Consider the following 18,310-nt stretch of genomic DNA (forward strand, 5'->3'; position numbering starts at 1 on the left):
ATTAATTTCAATCATTTAAAATACATATTCTACATACATATGTATGTTGCGATGTAAAAGATACAAAACAGAAGCTTTGAATTGTTTATCAATTAAAGACTTGAATTATTACTGATTGTATGAGTCAGTCGGTTTCAGTCACAATATGATTAAATATGATCGAAGATTTTTTGCTCTGCTTTAAAGAAAGCAGAGGTGCCCAGAGTTTTGATGCTGAAGGCAAAAGAAATGTATAAAATAAATCGTTCTGAGGTAACAAACTATATAATGTAAATAAAGCTATTGTTCACGTTTTGAATGATAAAATATTTTATTGTTATTTATTTTTATAATATACTATATAATAGTAACTATATAACTATTTATTTATCAGAGAATAAATAATAGAATTTTACCTGCAATTATTACTGTAATAGAAAAACTCATTGATTTTTTATTTTTCCATGTATGAATTTCAAATTCATATATATTCAAATAATAAGTCAAATAAGCTAAAATTTAAAATACTTTAAACTAATAAACGAATCTAATAATTATTTATGGTTTTGTTTTATTATTAGTCATTTATAGTGTAATTTGGATAATCTCCTCTAAAAATATAAATCTTATTATGTGAGTTAGTTTTTAAAAAGAAAGCCCCAATACTAGTCCCAACCAAAAGATCATATTTTTAGCCAGCTACAGATTGTTAAGCGAAGGTGGTGCTGGGTCTTCATGTTTCGTAGTACTGCGGTATCAGCTTGCGTAAAAGGAGTCTGGATGCAAAAAACTGATAATAAACTTACTGTTATACTATATAATAAATACTGTTAGAATAAACTTTTTAAGGTGCTATTAAGGGTAAGAGGACTCATAAGATGCGGAGGACTCATATGCTAATGTACTGATGGGGTATGAATCATAACTGCACTATTTTTAACTACGTCGTAAGTGGTCGTATTAAATACACTTAAAAAATTTGCCAAAAGAAGCTTGATTATACAAATGAATATGTACAGAATAGTTTCGAATGAACATGTGGCGGAAACATTTGCGGCATTAGGTTAGTATTAAATATTTTTGACAAAAATATAGAATTTAGATTAACGCAATTTCAAAAAAAAAAAAAAACACGGATACTGATCTATAAAAAGATATTGGAAGATAGCTATTAATTGGGAAATAGGTGCACACTGTTTTTTATTGGTAAGGTTGACTGACTATTATTGCTGTGGTGTGCACTTACTTGGATAAATATTAGCATAAAAAAATTTCATTTTTATTGGGAATGATAACCAAGCATTGTTGTTCTGAATTTATACTATATACAGGGAAGTATCACAACTAAAGTTATTTATTATATCCTGCAGTATATTTAATATTTAATAATTTTTATATTTTTTTATACTTTTTATTATTTATATATATAAATATTTAGTACAATAAAACAAATTATAAATAAATACTATGTATATATTAATACTACATTCAAATATTTAAGTATGAATTATATACAGCATAAACTTTGCTGTATAAAGTAATAAAGTTCCCCTCTAAAATTTATTTAATCCAACCTGAGTACATTATTCGAATCTCGCTATAATTACTTGCTCCATATACAGATCTGCATATTTATACTTTAATTGTTTCAATTACTTTCAGACCATAAGGCATCTCTCAAGTAAGTAAATTGTTCAATTTTTTGTGCCACAAAAATAAACAAAATAAAGAAAAGTTTTGCCATAATTGTGTACAACGCACAAATTTAAGTAAATACTTTAATGGCAAATATTTATTTTGAAACGTTGTACTTTCAGTACTTTAATACGCATGATTTCTAATTTAAATATATGCAAATAATCAGGTCATTTGAAATACAACAAGAGATTAAAATAAATATTAATTATATTATTAGTTAGAAAATAAATTTAAGCAAAAACGAAATTTTAATACATAATTTTCTGCTTAATTAAATTAACAGAAAAAATCTAAATAGAGATAATTAAAAATTAATGTCTGATCGTTTAAATGCTTTAAAATTTCGCTTTATGTGTTATGCAATTTTAGATAAGAAATCCTGTATTTGTGATATATTTAATTAAAAGATTGAAATTTTGAAATTTATTCTCTCACATAGTGCACACATTTCAAAAATTTCCTTTTGTTTATGGATTAACCTAACATCACTGTTATCGTTGCTTGTGTAAGAGATTAATAGCTTGTTTGGAAATTCTAATATTAATTTTTTGTGGAAAAGTTTAATGTAGGCACCAGCAATGCAACCCATTTCTACGACAGAAGGATCACATAGGTGAGGCAAATATTACCTCGCAATTGGAATCGGTAGAGAGACTTGTTAAAGGAGATGTTAATTATAAACCTCTCCAAAAACTGTTTTTAGTTAAAAAAATTATTTTTTTTTAGTTATTATAATTAAGCTTTTATAGTTAACGCACAGAATGGAAACTATCACCTTGTTTTGCAATTTATTTATCGAAAAGATAACATCATACAATCCGCGTCTACCATAAGTTTCTGAACAAATTTAATGAAATTTTGCATAACTGGATTTTACGAACCCAGACATATTTGAAATCGAAGAATGTATATATTGTATTAATGTGGCTTAATGGACTTATAACATTACTTCTTATTTGAAGGGAATCGAAACCAAAGTAAATGTTTTTTATAGATTTTAATTATTAAAATTTAATAAAACAAACAATTTAAAGAAAAACTCTTATTTTTAATAATTTTACAATTATTTTATAACGAAACTTGCGAAACTGCACAGTTTCACTTTCACAATTATTCGTCTCATTCGAGTGACCACCAGTACTACTAACGCTGTTCACAACTTTTCTGTTTTTTTTTGTGTTTTTTGTTTGTTTGGAATATGCATAATAATTATTAACAATTGCATTAAAGTAGAAAACACAACAACAAACAATATTAGAGAACCAAGGCAAGTCGTTGCCTTGTACCACAATATAAGTGAATTACTTAAGACCTACACTTAGATTGGAAAATGTAAGTACTTCTGAGTAGTTAATTTCTTGAATCTTTTAATATTTCATTATTATATTAATTTACGTGAAATTTGTGTTTTTATATAAAAGTGGTCTATTTTTAAAGACATGCTTTTTGGTAAAACTTGCTGTAAAACTAAACAAAATTATTTATGTGGCACAGCTTTGTCAACAAAATGTTTACAACAATCCAACAACAACATAATTACAACAAAATTATGTAACTGAAGTAACAATTAAGTACAAAGCATAACAACGACGAGATTCCAGAGAAATAAAAATGCTACCAAATAATATACAGAGCATGAATAAAGACATTACTACAGTACAAGTCGAGCCCCAAATCCCCATGAAAAACAAAGCAATTTTATATTGTTTATTATATGTATTGAAGCTTGTAATAAAAAAGAAAAAATACTTTAATAACTTCACAAAAGAGTGAACCCAAGTAATCATTGAATGCGACTAATTTACCGAGAACTGTTGCTTTTTGCTGAGAATTTTCGAATTTGTGATTTGCGAATTAATGAATAAGAACATTTGTATTAAAATCACATTTTTCTATTTATTTAACAATTTTATTAGATTAGCTGAGACTTTAAAAAAAATGTAATAAAATATTAAAAACTGTTATTCACTTAAGATTTAAATAAAATAATGTTTATTGGAAGTGTTTTAATTATTGATATGTGAAGCTTTTGTAAATGGATCACCCTTTATTAGATAATTTCCACTAAGGTATACCTGATAACCGCTACTTCATTGCCAATAAAAAGAATTAGAAATCATATTATCATAAGTAAAGATATTGGGAACACGATTAAATACTGAACAAAGTAAAAAAATTTAACAAAAAAATTCAAGTTAATAACTCAACTTAATCACTTAGGTTAGATAGATGTATTTATTACTTCATGGACTTCTTTAAGAAAAACACTTTTAATATTACATTAATTCAATGTTGTATAACAATTCAGCTGCAATATAGAAACAATGCCAATGACCGAATAAACTAAAAGCTGAGCTTAAAAGCCCGAAGTTTTAAATCCCAAGTGAGGTGAATTTATATATAGCGTTTTTTAATTCTTAAAATTAAATTATAAGATATAAGAAACACATGTAATATAAGAAATAAGTAATGAAATACAAACGCAGGCAACCGCTAAACACCACTAATTCTATAATTTGAAATTCAACTTAGTAAAGTTAAGTTTAAACAATCTGTAGAAAAGTATTTATACTTCAGGCTGTTATCAAGCCTTATCCTAACATCGTAAATAATGTTATTGATTTTAAAGTAACTTCATGAAATTTATTAATGATTCAATTTAAAATAACAACACTGTTTCAGTTTAAAGAAAATAATAATCCAATCCTCATAGAAGAATTCTTAGACTTAGAATTCTTCACATTTGTGTTTTATGAACTTCGTTTTTATACAAAAAATTTACAAATCGTTTACAATTAATAAAAGGGGTTTATATTATTTTGTTTTATTTTATTTAACTTAAACATTTTTCATTAATTATAAAGAATAAATAAATAAACTAACAACTACTTCAATTTCCAAATTGTTTTGAGTTTTTAACACATCTATTTTCACTATCAAAATTATAAAAGAATGACAATATAACTGATATTGAATCATGAAACAAAATAAATCAATAAAATTAATTGCTATTTTAAGTTTTTATATAGAAAACATTAATATGTGAACAAAAATATGGTTTCTCTAACAAATTCTGAAGAACTACTGCTGAAGAAAAGCAGCTGTAGACCATTGTAAAGTAGTGTACATATCATAGGCGTTCAATCTAGTGACACGTCTACTTTTATAAAACCTAATGGACAAAAAAACAGGAGTTATTAAATGAAATAAGGCAATAAAGTTTAACTGAATGTCTTTTTAACTCCGGGTGTACCCTAGACCATTGTAAAGTAGTGTACATAGCATAGGCATGCAATCTAGTGGCACGTCTACTTTTATAAAACCTAATGGGCAAAAAAATAGGATAAAAAATAGATAAAAAAAATAAAAAAATAGGATAAAATAACGCAATGGAGTCAGTTTTAATATCGTTTGTATTTAAAGTATTAATAAAAAATATTTTTTTTTTATTTCAATTTAGTGGATAGAATAACATATAATACGCATTTACTTTCTTCAAAGACAACCCTTTAAAAATATAAAACATAAACTATAACTATAATGTTTACATTTTTTAATAAAACAAACTTACTAATTATAAAAAATAGCAGAAGTCCACACAGCAGTAGTAATAAAATTAGGTAGGATAATAACATGGAAAGCTAAGTTAATCCCAGTGGACTTTTCACGCATGCATTCCAACTCTGTTATCTGGTAAAACTATAATTCTTTAAAGGTAAGTAGTCCAGAGATAATGTGATATTTAGTGCAATTAGTGATTTTAAAGAAAAACAAAACATCCGCCAATCCTAGAATAAAACTCTATAAACATTTTTTATTCTTTCAAGACATTTCTCTTTTCATTACTGATCAATAAATAATTTTTAACATTTTATACAAATTTATTTCTGAGAATAAATAAGTGACTTTTAATAAATTTGCATTCCAAAAGTAAAGTAATTCCACCTATATTTTATTATATTATTATATATTATAATAATAATTTAACAGACTTTCGGTTTTGTTTACTCAAACCATTTTGCAACATGAATTAATGAGCTTTTACTTTCAAATTTCGTCGATAAGAAATTATTAAACAAGTTTTATTAAAACCATTATCAGTTAATCGATAAATTATTGAAAAATAATGTTATCAGCAGGATGAGAAGAATTGAACATGTCACTTACACCAGCGCCAGTACATTTAATATGAATTGTTATCAACATTGGTAGCATATGACATCATTAGGTGCTAATGATAAGCGGCATAGGAAGGCATTGAGGAGAATTTTGAGAATGAGTCTGACATAAGAAGAGTACACACGAACACAACCTTTCTGTGCTTAAAAGATTTTAAACTAAAGTGAATAATTAAATATTAAACAAGTTAGATTATAAGTTAACGTCATTATCATTCAGTGTCTGACAAGGGGGAACCAGAATTTTACTCTAGAAATGAACTGCTAAAGTTAGAAAAGTTAAGTGCAGCAAAGTAACATCAACTTACACTTTTGTACACATCTGAGCCGCTGTTGTTTACATTTCAAAAATTTTAAAAGGTGCTCCTGATACCCATAACGTAATTTTGAGATACATAACGAAGTGCATAGTAACAGTTGGAAACTCTTAAAATCTACACTTTCCACTACTCCAGGGCAACATTTTAAACCATGTAGAAGTACTGTTTCATGTTTTAGTCTTGTTTGTGATGCTCAATATGAGAAGACAACGGACAAAAAACAAAAATGTTAAGAAGAGCGCAGAAGAGTATTGGTTGAACAAACAGAAACAGCCAACAAAAAATGTGCCTGACAGCGGCAAGACAGTCTCATACCCATGCATTAATACTGGTTGGCATACCAACTGCTGGAACCATACACATGTTTATATCGTTTAACTCCAGGTACGAATACAAAATCACAACCTTAAAAAAGGCAAACAAGAATAACAAAAACAAACGACCGGAAATGCATAGAGATAATAACGAATGCGCCACTCTTCATGCATTTTGCATTTTGCACCTGGCCAACTGGCATTGTCCTTTGCATATGCAAAAGCGTAATACGGCTCTTCAATATGCAAACGTGCATACTCCAAATGTAAGGGTGCCAGTGGATGTAAGAGGCTTTGGCTTTGGCCTTGGCAGGAACGGAATGCATACAAGAAGTAACAAAGCATCTCCACTCAATGGAAAAACAAAAGCCATTTAAAACGTATCTCATGCACGTTAAGTAGCAAAAGTGCTGCTGATTAAATGCACCACAGATGCTTTTTACACGTAATTTTTGCGTATTATATTTATACAAAAATTAAACAAAATTGACAACTGATGAACGAGAACTTAATGATGTTCTGAACACAAAACAAAAAGAGTAATTATTGGGATCGAGATGAGATGCAATTAATAAATGGCAATATTCAATATATAATAAATATAGCCTTAAAACGAAGAAAAAAGAATAAAATCTCGTTCATAAAGTTACATTCAGATTCTCATTCAGATTTAATTAATAAGTTACATTGAAAATAAATCCAATTCGAAAAGTATATATGGTAGTAATATTGCCGAAAATTGTATCCATGTTGAGTATTTAATGGATACTTGACTTTATGTCAATCTAATATTTATTTACTGGACATATCATATCCTACAAAATATCACACTTATGGTACACATTTTTGAAATAGAGTTTTACAAGGACCAGACACATTTAATTATTTAAAAGCCCATTTTGCAAATTTTCGAAATGATTTATGCATTTAGTTCTTCCTTATACATTTAAGTCAGCACAAATTATTAATTTATCATTCAACATGCTCAGCACCACGGACTGGATTTATGCTTTATTCTGTTTCTGGCTTGAGGACCATCTCAAACCTATCATGCGGGAAACATCTTATTTAAAAAAAATGTTTCGAAATATTACAGAGGGATTTGTACTTGCACCGCAAATGCATAACGGATTAGATGACTACTGATTTAGCGATTGTTAGTCAGAAGCGACGATTTTTTTGGGATTTCAATGAGGTTATTTACACAAAAATTTTTTAATTATTGATGAATTAATTCTGAATGACTAATCTCTGAAATATAAAGCATAACAGTGCAACTAAGAGATGTGGTTTTTTAATATTTTTTTTTTGGTTAAAGAGAAGTGTCCTAATCACCATCTTAGGATTCAATTATTCTTATAAATAACTTTACAATATAGATAAACATAAGAAGATAATGCAAAACGAACTAGATGTTGTAAAACTAGATGTCATTATTAGTATATATAATTATCACAATAATATAGTCTGCATAACAAGAAAGTTAAATGGATTTTTTAGACGATTAAAAATAACTTATAACTAAAATAAAGCTAAAGTCATCGAACACTTGTTATTGTTCTAGACAAAAATCAAATGGAAAATCAAATATGTTAAATTATATTTAAGAAATACTTAAGCAAGTTAAGATGGTTTTAAAAAACCTACCAAATGGACTTTGCAATACACACAGAACTAATCAAAATACTTTGTACTTTAAACATTCATAAAAAACAGATATCATACACAAGACTTTGAGGTATAATTTAATTAATTTAAAAGTGCTAGAATAATTTATATCTCCTCAGTTGGAATGACTCAAAATCCTATGATTTTGATGACTTTACATTATATCTTAAGTATTGAAAAATGGTTTCTTAAAAGGCTTGACGAATGTTTGTAATTGAAAGTAGCAACTGTTTTCATATCAACACATCAACTTGAAAACAACAGATATCTTCAAAGCATAAGATCCATTAAAGAATAAATGTATATTATTATAAAAAAAGAAAAATGCTTCGATAAAAAAATTTTTAATACGTATATATCTTTATACATATATAGACATGAATAGAGTTGCTACATGGTAGAATAATGAACTCCTACATATGATATCTGATAATATATGATGTTTAAAAAATCTACGTTACCAGTAGTAATAATAATAAATTATTAATAATTAATAAAAAGTAATAATTAAAATTCTTTGCATTGCATAAATTACAAACATGTCTGGATTATGTTAAGAAATAGTTAACGGATTGAGAAATAATGTCAAATATATTCCATTTTAGTCAAACGACCTTGACTAATAGAGTTAATTTATGCACATCTACTAAACATAAGGTCCAAATAATCCCGCAAACAGAGGGGATAAGAATGTCATACACATTTGTTGATTGATTAGCAATAAATCTTGTAAGAACTAAGATTTTTTAATACCAAATGGTTTTTAAATATAATGACTTTAGTAAGTCATTATACAAAGAAAACACTACAATGCTCTTTTAACATCCATTTTTCAAACTGGGGCTTTTTGATAGAAGTATAAGAACATACTGCCAGTGGAAATTTTGACATGTTATTCCGATTAAGTTGAAATAAGACTTAGTCGTCATAAGCCAACTTAAGGCTTCATTATGTTAAAATAAAATCAATTTCAGGAACCGAAATAATGGACTTTGAAACTAACACTGTTTAAACCTATTAATATATTTTTGTTCCAATTTAAATTTTTTGAAGGCAACTTGTTAAATACAGACCATGTTTTTTGAATTTAATGGTTATACTAGATGAGTATTTTATTTACGATAACTTAATAGTCGAAAGTACTAGGCCACATATTTAATGATATATGTTTAAATTAAATTATTTATAGTTATTTATAGTTTTTATGAACTAAAGCTTTTTGATTTCATTTTTTTTCCAGTAATTTTGATTACAATTCATAGGCGTACATGAATAATAAGAGAATATATCTGGTATGTATTTTAAGATTAAAAATAAAACATTGAAAATTATATACATATAGCAGGTTATATAGCAGGTTCTCATTGACTTCATTGAAACAGTTTATTTAATTTAGATCGCTCTTGAAATTTTATTAACCAAACCAAAAGTTTTCGTGCTTTTTAACTTAATTAAGAATAAATCAAGGGAAATTATGCCAAAATTTGCAATTACAACATTGCAAAATATATTTACCAAGAGTGAAATGATCGAAATTTGACAAATTTGACACATGTAATAACATTTTGTTACATGTAATTACAAGTCAAACAAACAAGATGTAAGAGTTTTTTGAAAATGTTTATTTTTTACAAGTAAATATTATGTACAAATTTTTTTGCATTTTTCTGCGTTTTCCATTATTAAATAATTTATTTCTGCTAACAATACAAACTTAATATTATAAGACAACAATTGAAATGTGAACAAACAAAAGCTCTTCAAGAGCTTTCACAGAACTTGCTGACACCTTAAAACACTTTTACATGCATAAATCAACTTACGCCAATAGAAACAACCTAAACTTAATATAATTAACCAAAATTGATTTAGCTGCAGTGGGAACATGGTATAAGTTTGACACCGTATAAAACTGTTTAGTATTCATTATACTTTCATAGGAGTTAAAAGTGCATTTAATTTATAAAAAATTAAAACTAAAATAGATATCAATCTTTAATAAAAACATTTTTTAATATTTTTATAAATTAAAAGCACATATACTATCAATATATGAGGCTTAATTAATACTTAATAATAATAAGTTAGCTTCATATTCTTTATTTTTTTTCGATTTAGTTATTCTTATATAAACGTTTTATCAATTAAAATATAATAAATACTATTTCTTTTTAGAATCAAATTTTTCAGTATATCATAAATCAGTTAATTTACCAGTTTTTTATATTGTTTAACTTTTTTACTATGCAAAACTTAAACTGCAAACGAAAACAATTTCTCTTTCTACAATTTCAATTCTGCCACATTAACGAAGTTAACTGGAACCCTACTTTCTGACATGTAGACACTCTTACCTTCAAACATTTTTATTTAATTATTTGCATGAACTTTTGAATTTTAGTTTTTTCACCTTTTTTCTTGAATAAAATGCAGACATCTGCACTATTCGAGGGCGTGTAAGCGCCGACAAGCACGCATGCAACACTGGTAAAAAATGAAATTTAGTAGGCACTCACTCTAGGGTGAGTGTCGGTTTGTCAATACTTGTGCAAATGTTATGCGTTATGCGTTATGCATTAGTAAATATGTATGTATATGAAACGGATAAAAACAACGTAAAAAAGCAACAGCACACATAACACAACACACCATACACACCATACACACCACCAGCAGCAAGCAAATGTGCATTTGAATGCGGAAAATGGAGGTCAAATACGCTCGCCGACTAATGTCACTTGGGCTTAGGGCTTTGGGCTTTGGGCTTTGTATGAGCTCAGTATTTGACTAAATGCCTTTTGCATAATTAAAAATCATGAAAAAGAAAAACATAAATGAAAATAATAAAATCTACTTCGTCAATTAATCAACTGTAAAATGTAAGTTTTTGTTTCATTTTTCTTGATTTGTTTTTGCATTTTTTATTTTTTTTTTTTTTTTTTTTTTATTCTTGGAATTTTAATTGAAACGGGAAGCCACAAAAGAGTCCAACACAATCGTTAACCCCAAACAGCTAGCATATTTAAGCCATTTTAATTATGGTATGAAAACTTATGAATTTTAAAGAGCCAACCGGTGAAAAATGTAGAAGCCTATTGAATTTCAATTATTTAGTATGAAAAATTGAAAACCAATTCTTATTTTCTGAATACAGAGAATATCTGCGGAATACGGCAAGTGGCATGCAAAGTGCGCACAAACCACTTGAGTATTGCAGTGCATGAAGCCCAAAATTAGAATGATGGGTACCGTTTACAGTAGTCGACACTTGGCGACCCTCATTACGCCTTTATCTACGCAATGAAGAATTATTCCGATATTGCACAACTCGACCTTAATAACGTGTAATTGCAAATGACCATTGAATGACGAGTCACTTATTCATTAAGTCATTTCGTCTCTCGGTCATTACGTCATTTACGCAATAATCGCATTATCAAACCATTTGCAAAAATAAACAAATAAGTGGATTGTTCACGGAACCGAAGGTACGACGGACAATTAAATTATCTGTTTGTCTGTTTTTTTTTTTTTGCTATTTCAATTGACAATTCAATATTGACCAATTTTTTTTGTTGAATACTTTATAATTATGTTGATATAAAATTATCTAACAGTAAACAGTAACGGGGACGAGGACGAGGACGGGGATGGGGACATAATTGCTTTTGATTAAATATTAAAATTTTTATTTTGATGGCACATGTGTGAAAAATGAAGCAATTTCTCTAATAAAAAAATTGAATTATAATTAATTGATGGGTTTAGGTAGCAAAGTAAAGTGAATACAACTGAAAAATTTACAAATAAAAGAAATGGGAGGTTTTAGATTCCACCAAGTACTACATACCTACATATAATATGTACACTTTCAAATAAATTCATATATTACTATATAAAATAAAAACATGCAATTATTATTATTATTTAAATAGACTATTTGTGCACCCCGACCTAAAAGATCTATTGTGCGCCTATAGGCTCAACTAGGACAATTTTAGACTATTTATAAATCTTATAATTGCAGTGGGCTTAATTTTACCTATTTAATTTGGGACCAGGATCCCGCTACCAAGGTAATCGAGTCTACGTCTTGCCACCGCTGGGCAGTTGTATAGAACATGTTCTGATGTTTCCTTCTCCTCATGACAGAGTCGACAGGAATCACTTTCTACCGCACCTAAACATGCAATTACTTATGTTTAAAATAAAACGAAGTTTACAACAAAGAAACCAAAAATGTATGATTTCTCTCCGATTAACGCCGGAAATTTTTTATTTGTTTGTTTTTATTTTTTTTTTAAATATTACATAGAATAATAATCTAGGGATCTAGCCAATCGTTTTTCGCAGTATAAACCACACTATGGAACAGACAATTTTCAACGCAGTGGTAATATAATTCAGAAACAATTAAATTTGATATAACCAAAATATATTTTTTATTAAAAACGAAAATGATATGAATCTTATAAAATGTTAACCAATTAAAAAAAATTCAATTCGATCAGCGGATACCGAGGCAACATATGGATAGGTATATTCGTGTTAGATTATCAGAATTTTTTTCCCCGCCTACAATTAGATTAAGAATGCCTAATCTAAAGCACTTTTGCCCCTTACTTTATGATTTAACAGAAGTACTTTTTGTTGTGCTTAGTGTATACCTGTAAATAAAATTTTTCTTATGAGTGTGCGAAACCCGCCCATTACCTATTAAGAAACAGTTCTCCAACTTTTATACAGATTTAAACAAATACACTATTTATAATTTTAACAAGAGATGTTTTCCTTAAATTGATGTTTTCATTACCTATATTTTTCATACCTTAATAATATCACGTACCCGGTAACTCGATAAACAGATAAAGTGTTATACCTATATATATGTTTTTGTAAAAATCTAAAGTTACAGAATTACCAACTAAATTAATTATCGAGGTATCAGATCTAATCATTTTTTCGGTGTTTGGTAAAACATCAGCTAAATTTAATTGACGATTTGAAGAAATTGTAAAAAGAAAAAACAAACAAATACTGTTGGAAAGAAAAAATTATATATAGGATCAAGTTTTACTTTTACTTTTCAAAACATTTCTTATCATTTTCTCACTTCAAAATTAAAGAAAACAAGCCTAATTGGCAGCTCATTTTACAATTTTATTAAGAAAAACTTCACAAGGGACGACATTTTATCACTTAATCGATTACAAAGTTACGGAACTACGTCTGAATATCGCTAACGTTTTATTATGATAATAGGCCGATCACAAATTTAACCGTTTTTTGAGGTTCATACAAAATTTCATAATTGTGAAAATCTATTTGACTTAGAAATCGTCATAAGTTTATGCTTTTCTTCATGCATTGGTTTATACACCCATCATTAAGACATACATAGTGTATTAGATCATACGGAACTTTTAGAATATTCATTTTATTAAGAAGGCCCCAATCCTGTTCCAAACAAGTACATTTTTCATATACATAATTACCACGTTTTATAATTATTAACTATTAAAGCTTGGTAAACTCACATAATTCAAAATATATAAATATGTAATTATAAATTTATAAGCGTATAACCGTATCAAAATTGATTTTTTTTCTTCTTAACTCGTTTCGGCACCCCTTGAACATATCCAACGAACTTACCTGAACCATTGCAGCTGTTCGTTCCCAGCAAGACGACAAGCAGCAGCATAACCCAAAAATTTCGTCTATTGCTGGAAATTGCTGCGCCCGCTCTCGATTGCTTAAATGTAAACAAACGCCGCTCTCTTTCTTCCATTTTGCTTTGTGTGTTGTAGAGATCAATTTTTATAATTTTTATAATTTGACTATAAATTCCTACTTGTTGTGCAATAATTTATTTTTACAACAATTTTCAATAGTAATTTTCTTTTTTTATCAATTTTACCATATATACGACGATTCACATTTTTTGTTTACTTTTCAGCTTACATGTTGATAAACAATTAAATACTTCAATGCATAATAATTTGATATGGCAACACTTCGTTAGAAGCATGATCGCATAGAATGAGAAAGGCGCAAACCATTGAGGTGCCTGCGAAAAAGACGTTACTAAAACAGCAGACACAATTGCACTCAAACGTTTTTATGGAGACACACCTGCACTAGCATTTTTTGTTACTCAGGTAAGAGCCAAACGATTGCCGATCGTGTTGAACTCGGTTTTTATATTAAACACGATACACAGTAAAACAAAGCAATAATTAATCAGATTTTTGGCCCTTTTTTCTTGATTTCCACTTCATATTTGTGCAAAACTTGTTTTGTGTACGAATTCAAACAGAAGTTGATTTAAACACATTCACATTGCATTCATTTTGTGAGTAGCTGTGATAGCAAAAATCAATTCTTAATTCTTGACTAATTTACATATATTTTTAATGCACATATAATACTTCAGATTATTTATGCTTAAAGCGCACATTATTTATGCTTTTTCAAAAATCACTGCGCTTGGTTAGAAATTTATTGGAAACAAAACACATTTCATTATAACAAACGGCGAACACTCCAACCACTAACCGAACCAACCACTCAAGACAGCGTACGAAATCAAACTAAAATTGTCTTACCAAAATGCTCGAAACCGGTATGTTTTCACTCAAACCATTGGTGAAACTTTCTTAGTCGTTGTTGAAATTTTGTTAAAATTTTTTAATTGGACATGCGCACTCTAGTGAGCAGTAGAAAACATTGACAGCTCAGAGCAACAAGTTGCTGTTTGAATTGAGTGCACTTTTTTAGTAGTTTTCTTTGAATTTAATCAGCTGTTAGATGTCTGACCAGAAAGCGGTAATGCCAATGAGTTATATGCCTGCAGCTTAAGCGGAGAAATGTATGAAAACATATGTTTTTGCCTCTATTTTGAGTTGAAAATTACTACAAAAAGAGGGGTAAACACGTAAACAAAATTATGTTGCGAGTGTAAAACAAACCTTAGGGAAATGTAATGTTTACCAATTTTTTATGTGTTTTAAGAGATGTCGATACGCAGATACCAAAACATTGGTAGATAATAAAATATAATTTAAAAAATGTTTCACTGAATGAAACTATGATTATCACAATGAACTTCAAATCCCAGTTACCATAATTAACATATCCAGAAAATAGTTGTCAAAAGATTAAATAGACTTAAAAGACTGCCTCCACTGCACCCACTGTGGTCTCTACAAAGTACTTCTGACAATATATGAGTATATATTTCATATATTTTATATATCCGCAACAAATTTGTCAAGTTATCAAATTTTCAAATATGCCTTATAGATCCGTCAACCTAAGTATAAGATCCATTATTGGTGATCATACGTTTTTCAGGCTAAATCAAGACATTTTTTTATCTCAAAGACTCAATTTATTCAAAAGTCATATTAACTCTAATAGAGCTTAGGTTTAGTAAGAAAAATACTGAGAACTAAAAATACACATGACGCATAAGCGAAAGAAGAAGTGCTACACATGACGTAGACGATGAAATAAAACTCTGTAGTGTGGATTCAATTCTGCAATACATAGAGAAAATTGAACATGGGGAAATGCTCTAAATTCAATAAAGGGGCACAATAGATCTCTAAGACGCAATGTAAATCACCCAACACAATAATAATATCTTGAATATTTTTGCAAAGTCATCAAAATCTGAAAAGGTGTTCATGGATGAGAAATACATATAGTATTTTCATATAACACGTCATTGCTAATGTGATTATAAGAGATAAGAAAGAACTTGCAGTTCAGACTCTACATCTATATTGGTTCTATAATGTTGTCATACAACTCGTCCACAAATCTTATCAACGAAGAAAGGAAGATTGTAATAGAATAACAACTTAGAAAGAACAATCTCAAGTCAAATCCGGACCCGAGAGACTTCGTTGTTAGAACTCTCAGATAATAGTCTGCATTCGTCGTCTGATATTTTGTTAGAAATTGATTATAAACTCTATTCTATTTGAATTTGAATTTAAAATTCTATTTGAATCAAAGAAGATGTTCGGTATTGTCTTAATTTGGTTCTCCTGAAATTTTGATAGATATTTTTCTTTCTTTTGGCTCTTCTGGTAATTTCTTGAATTTTTCTCATAGCATTTGATTTCTGACAATGGTGCTGGGTCATCATGTTCAATTAAAGTGACATTAGATAAAATATCAAATCGCGGCAAGATTTTGTTTAATTTTTTAAATTATTAATGAAACCAGATTAAGTGCATACAATTCATCGACCACAAGTTAAGTTAAGAAGAAAATCAAGGGATTAACAAAATTGAGGTTCGAAGGTATATTATTAAAAATAAATATGTTATAATAAAAAAATCAATTTAAATTTACTATTTACAAGTACTAGAAGAACTATTTGGATCTTAATGCACTTTGCCATTACTCAAAGTACTCTATCGTATTTTTCTTCATTTGAAGTTTATTTATAAGTTTATATAAGTGGTTTTGTTGGTTGATCCCCCAGAAATGTGGTATTACCGCTTATTATTTTGCTTTAGGCTAAGTTTTTTTTTATTCACAAGTAATTTTACAATAATAATGATAAAAGTTTGACTACTTACTTCTTATTTGCTCTCTCTCCTTCGTTCTGCCTCTCGTTCGTTGTCATTTTCTGTCAGTGTTGCCCTTTGCCGTCTTTAAGTCAGTGTTGCCTTGACAAAGGGTTGACCATCGTTAATGTGTAGTCACCATTCCTATATATAAGTAATTATTTTTTAACATTCAAATCTTCAAATGGCGGCAGAAGCAGTTGTGGTTTGTTTTTATCGAACATAAATATTTCATGGTCCCATAATTTCCACCAGGTTCTTATAATTCTTAATACCTGTAAATACATGCATTTGAAATGCTTATCATATCCTCATAAAGTCATCTCCTTTCTCGCCGCAAAACTAGAAAACTGCGCTTCTATTGCTTTGCTTTAATGTTAGCTCATTTCAATGAACGAAGCATACAAGAGTTGCACTGATGAAGAGGCGACAGAATCTACAAAACACTTTCTGTGTCTTCGCCAAAGACTGTAAATGAAGCAGTTTCAACGTCTTAGACACTATTTCTCTACTGGGCTAGCCGAGATAACAAAGGTAGACTCATCACATCTCACTAACATTAACTCTCATGTATATTGATACATATGTATATTAAATATAAGACATAATTCCAAGACCACTGATGATGTGTATTTGGCAATACTCGAAACAGCTGTTTGGTAAGATTCGATTGATGTGATCGAAAAAAATAGTTTATGTTATGTTTCAAGACCACTGATGATGTGTATTTGGCAATACTCGAAACAGATGTTTGGTAAGATTCGATTGATGTGATCTAAAACAATACTTTATGGGAACGATTTAATTACTTTCGTTAAAACGGACGTTAAAAACGTTTAATCATAATATATATGTATATGTTTCAATAGAGTTAAAAATATATATGGTCGATCAGACGAAAGCCAGTATGGCTTTCCGTCATTTCTGCGTTGAAAGTGCGGTCGCTGAAGAACATCTTAATTAGTATTTGGATTAAAAAAACATTTTCGTAGAAAAATTGTGTGAATGAGGTAGTTCTGGAAGTTATGAATGAAATTAATTTTGCTATTGAACATCTTGAATAAGTACGTACAGTTTTCTGAACCCAGACTGGGTCGTCATAATACGTGTTGAAATAATTTTTAATGTTTAATGTCCCCACTTTGCAGTGATGTTTGCTCTTTAAATGTTTAAATTGTTTTGAATTTCGCAATATAAAATAGTCCGCATTGAATATTCAAACACTACACAAAGTGTACTCAAATGCACTCTCTAATGCGAATGCAGTTGAAATATTTAATTTATTTATATAATTCGATTTCATGCATTTTGTATTGCATATTCGAACGATATTTGTTTGGATATCATTAGTGTCATTTTATAAGCCAAATCTAAGTGCTAACACCCAGCCCTATCCATTCCTGCCACAAACGCGGCTGCATGTCAAGGATTTGTATAATTCGAAAGCGAAGCTTTCGAAAGAAGGATGTTCACCGCTATTTTTGGCTATGTTACTCGTATTACAAAATTAAGCTACTCTGCTAATTATGCATTATGCATTTATGCATTCAGTTTAAACTCCAATCCCA

The 18,310-nt window shown here is 28.8% G+C and overlaps 1 protein-coding gene across 4 annotated transcripts in view; it reads right to left on the reverse strand.

Annotated features, from left to right (window-relative positions):
* Nucleotides 1-14,030, reverse strand: part of LOC119668986 (protein sidekick) — a 94,769-nt gene extending 80,739 nt beyond the window's left edge. For all 4 annotated transcript variants that reach the window (XM_038078708.1, XM_038078707.1, XM_038078706.1 and 1 more), the window contains exon 1: nucleotides 13,813-14,030. In XM_038078708.1, the coding sequence (XP_037934636.1) occupies nucleotides 13,813-13,948 (136 nt within the window). In that variant the 5' untranslated portion in view covers nucleotides 13,949-14,030. The remainder of the gene's footprint in view (nucleotides 1-13,812) is intronic.
* Nucleotides 14,031-18,310: the final 4,280 nt, after the last annotated feature.

The sequence above is a fragment of the Teleopsis dalmanni genome, chromosome 1 (genome assembly GCF_002237135.1).
Source record: "Teleopsis dalmanni isolate 2A chromosome 1, ASM223713v2, whole genome shotgun sequence".
NCBI lineage: Eukaryota > Metazoa > Arthropoda > Insecta > Diptera > Diopsidae > Teleopsis > Teleopsis dalmanni.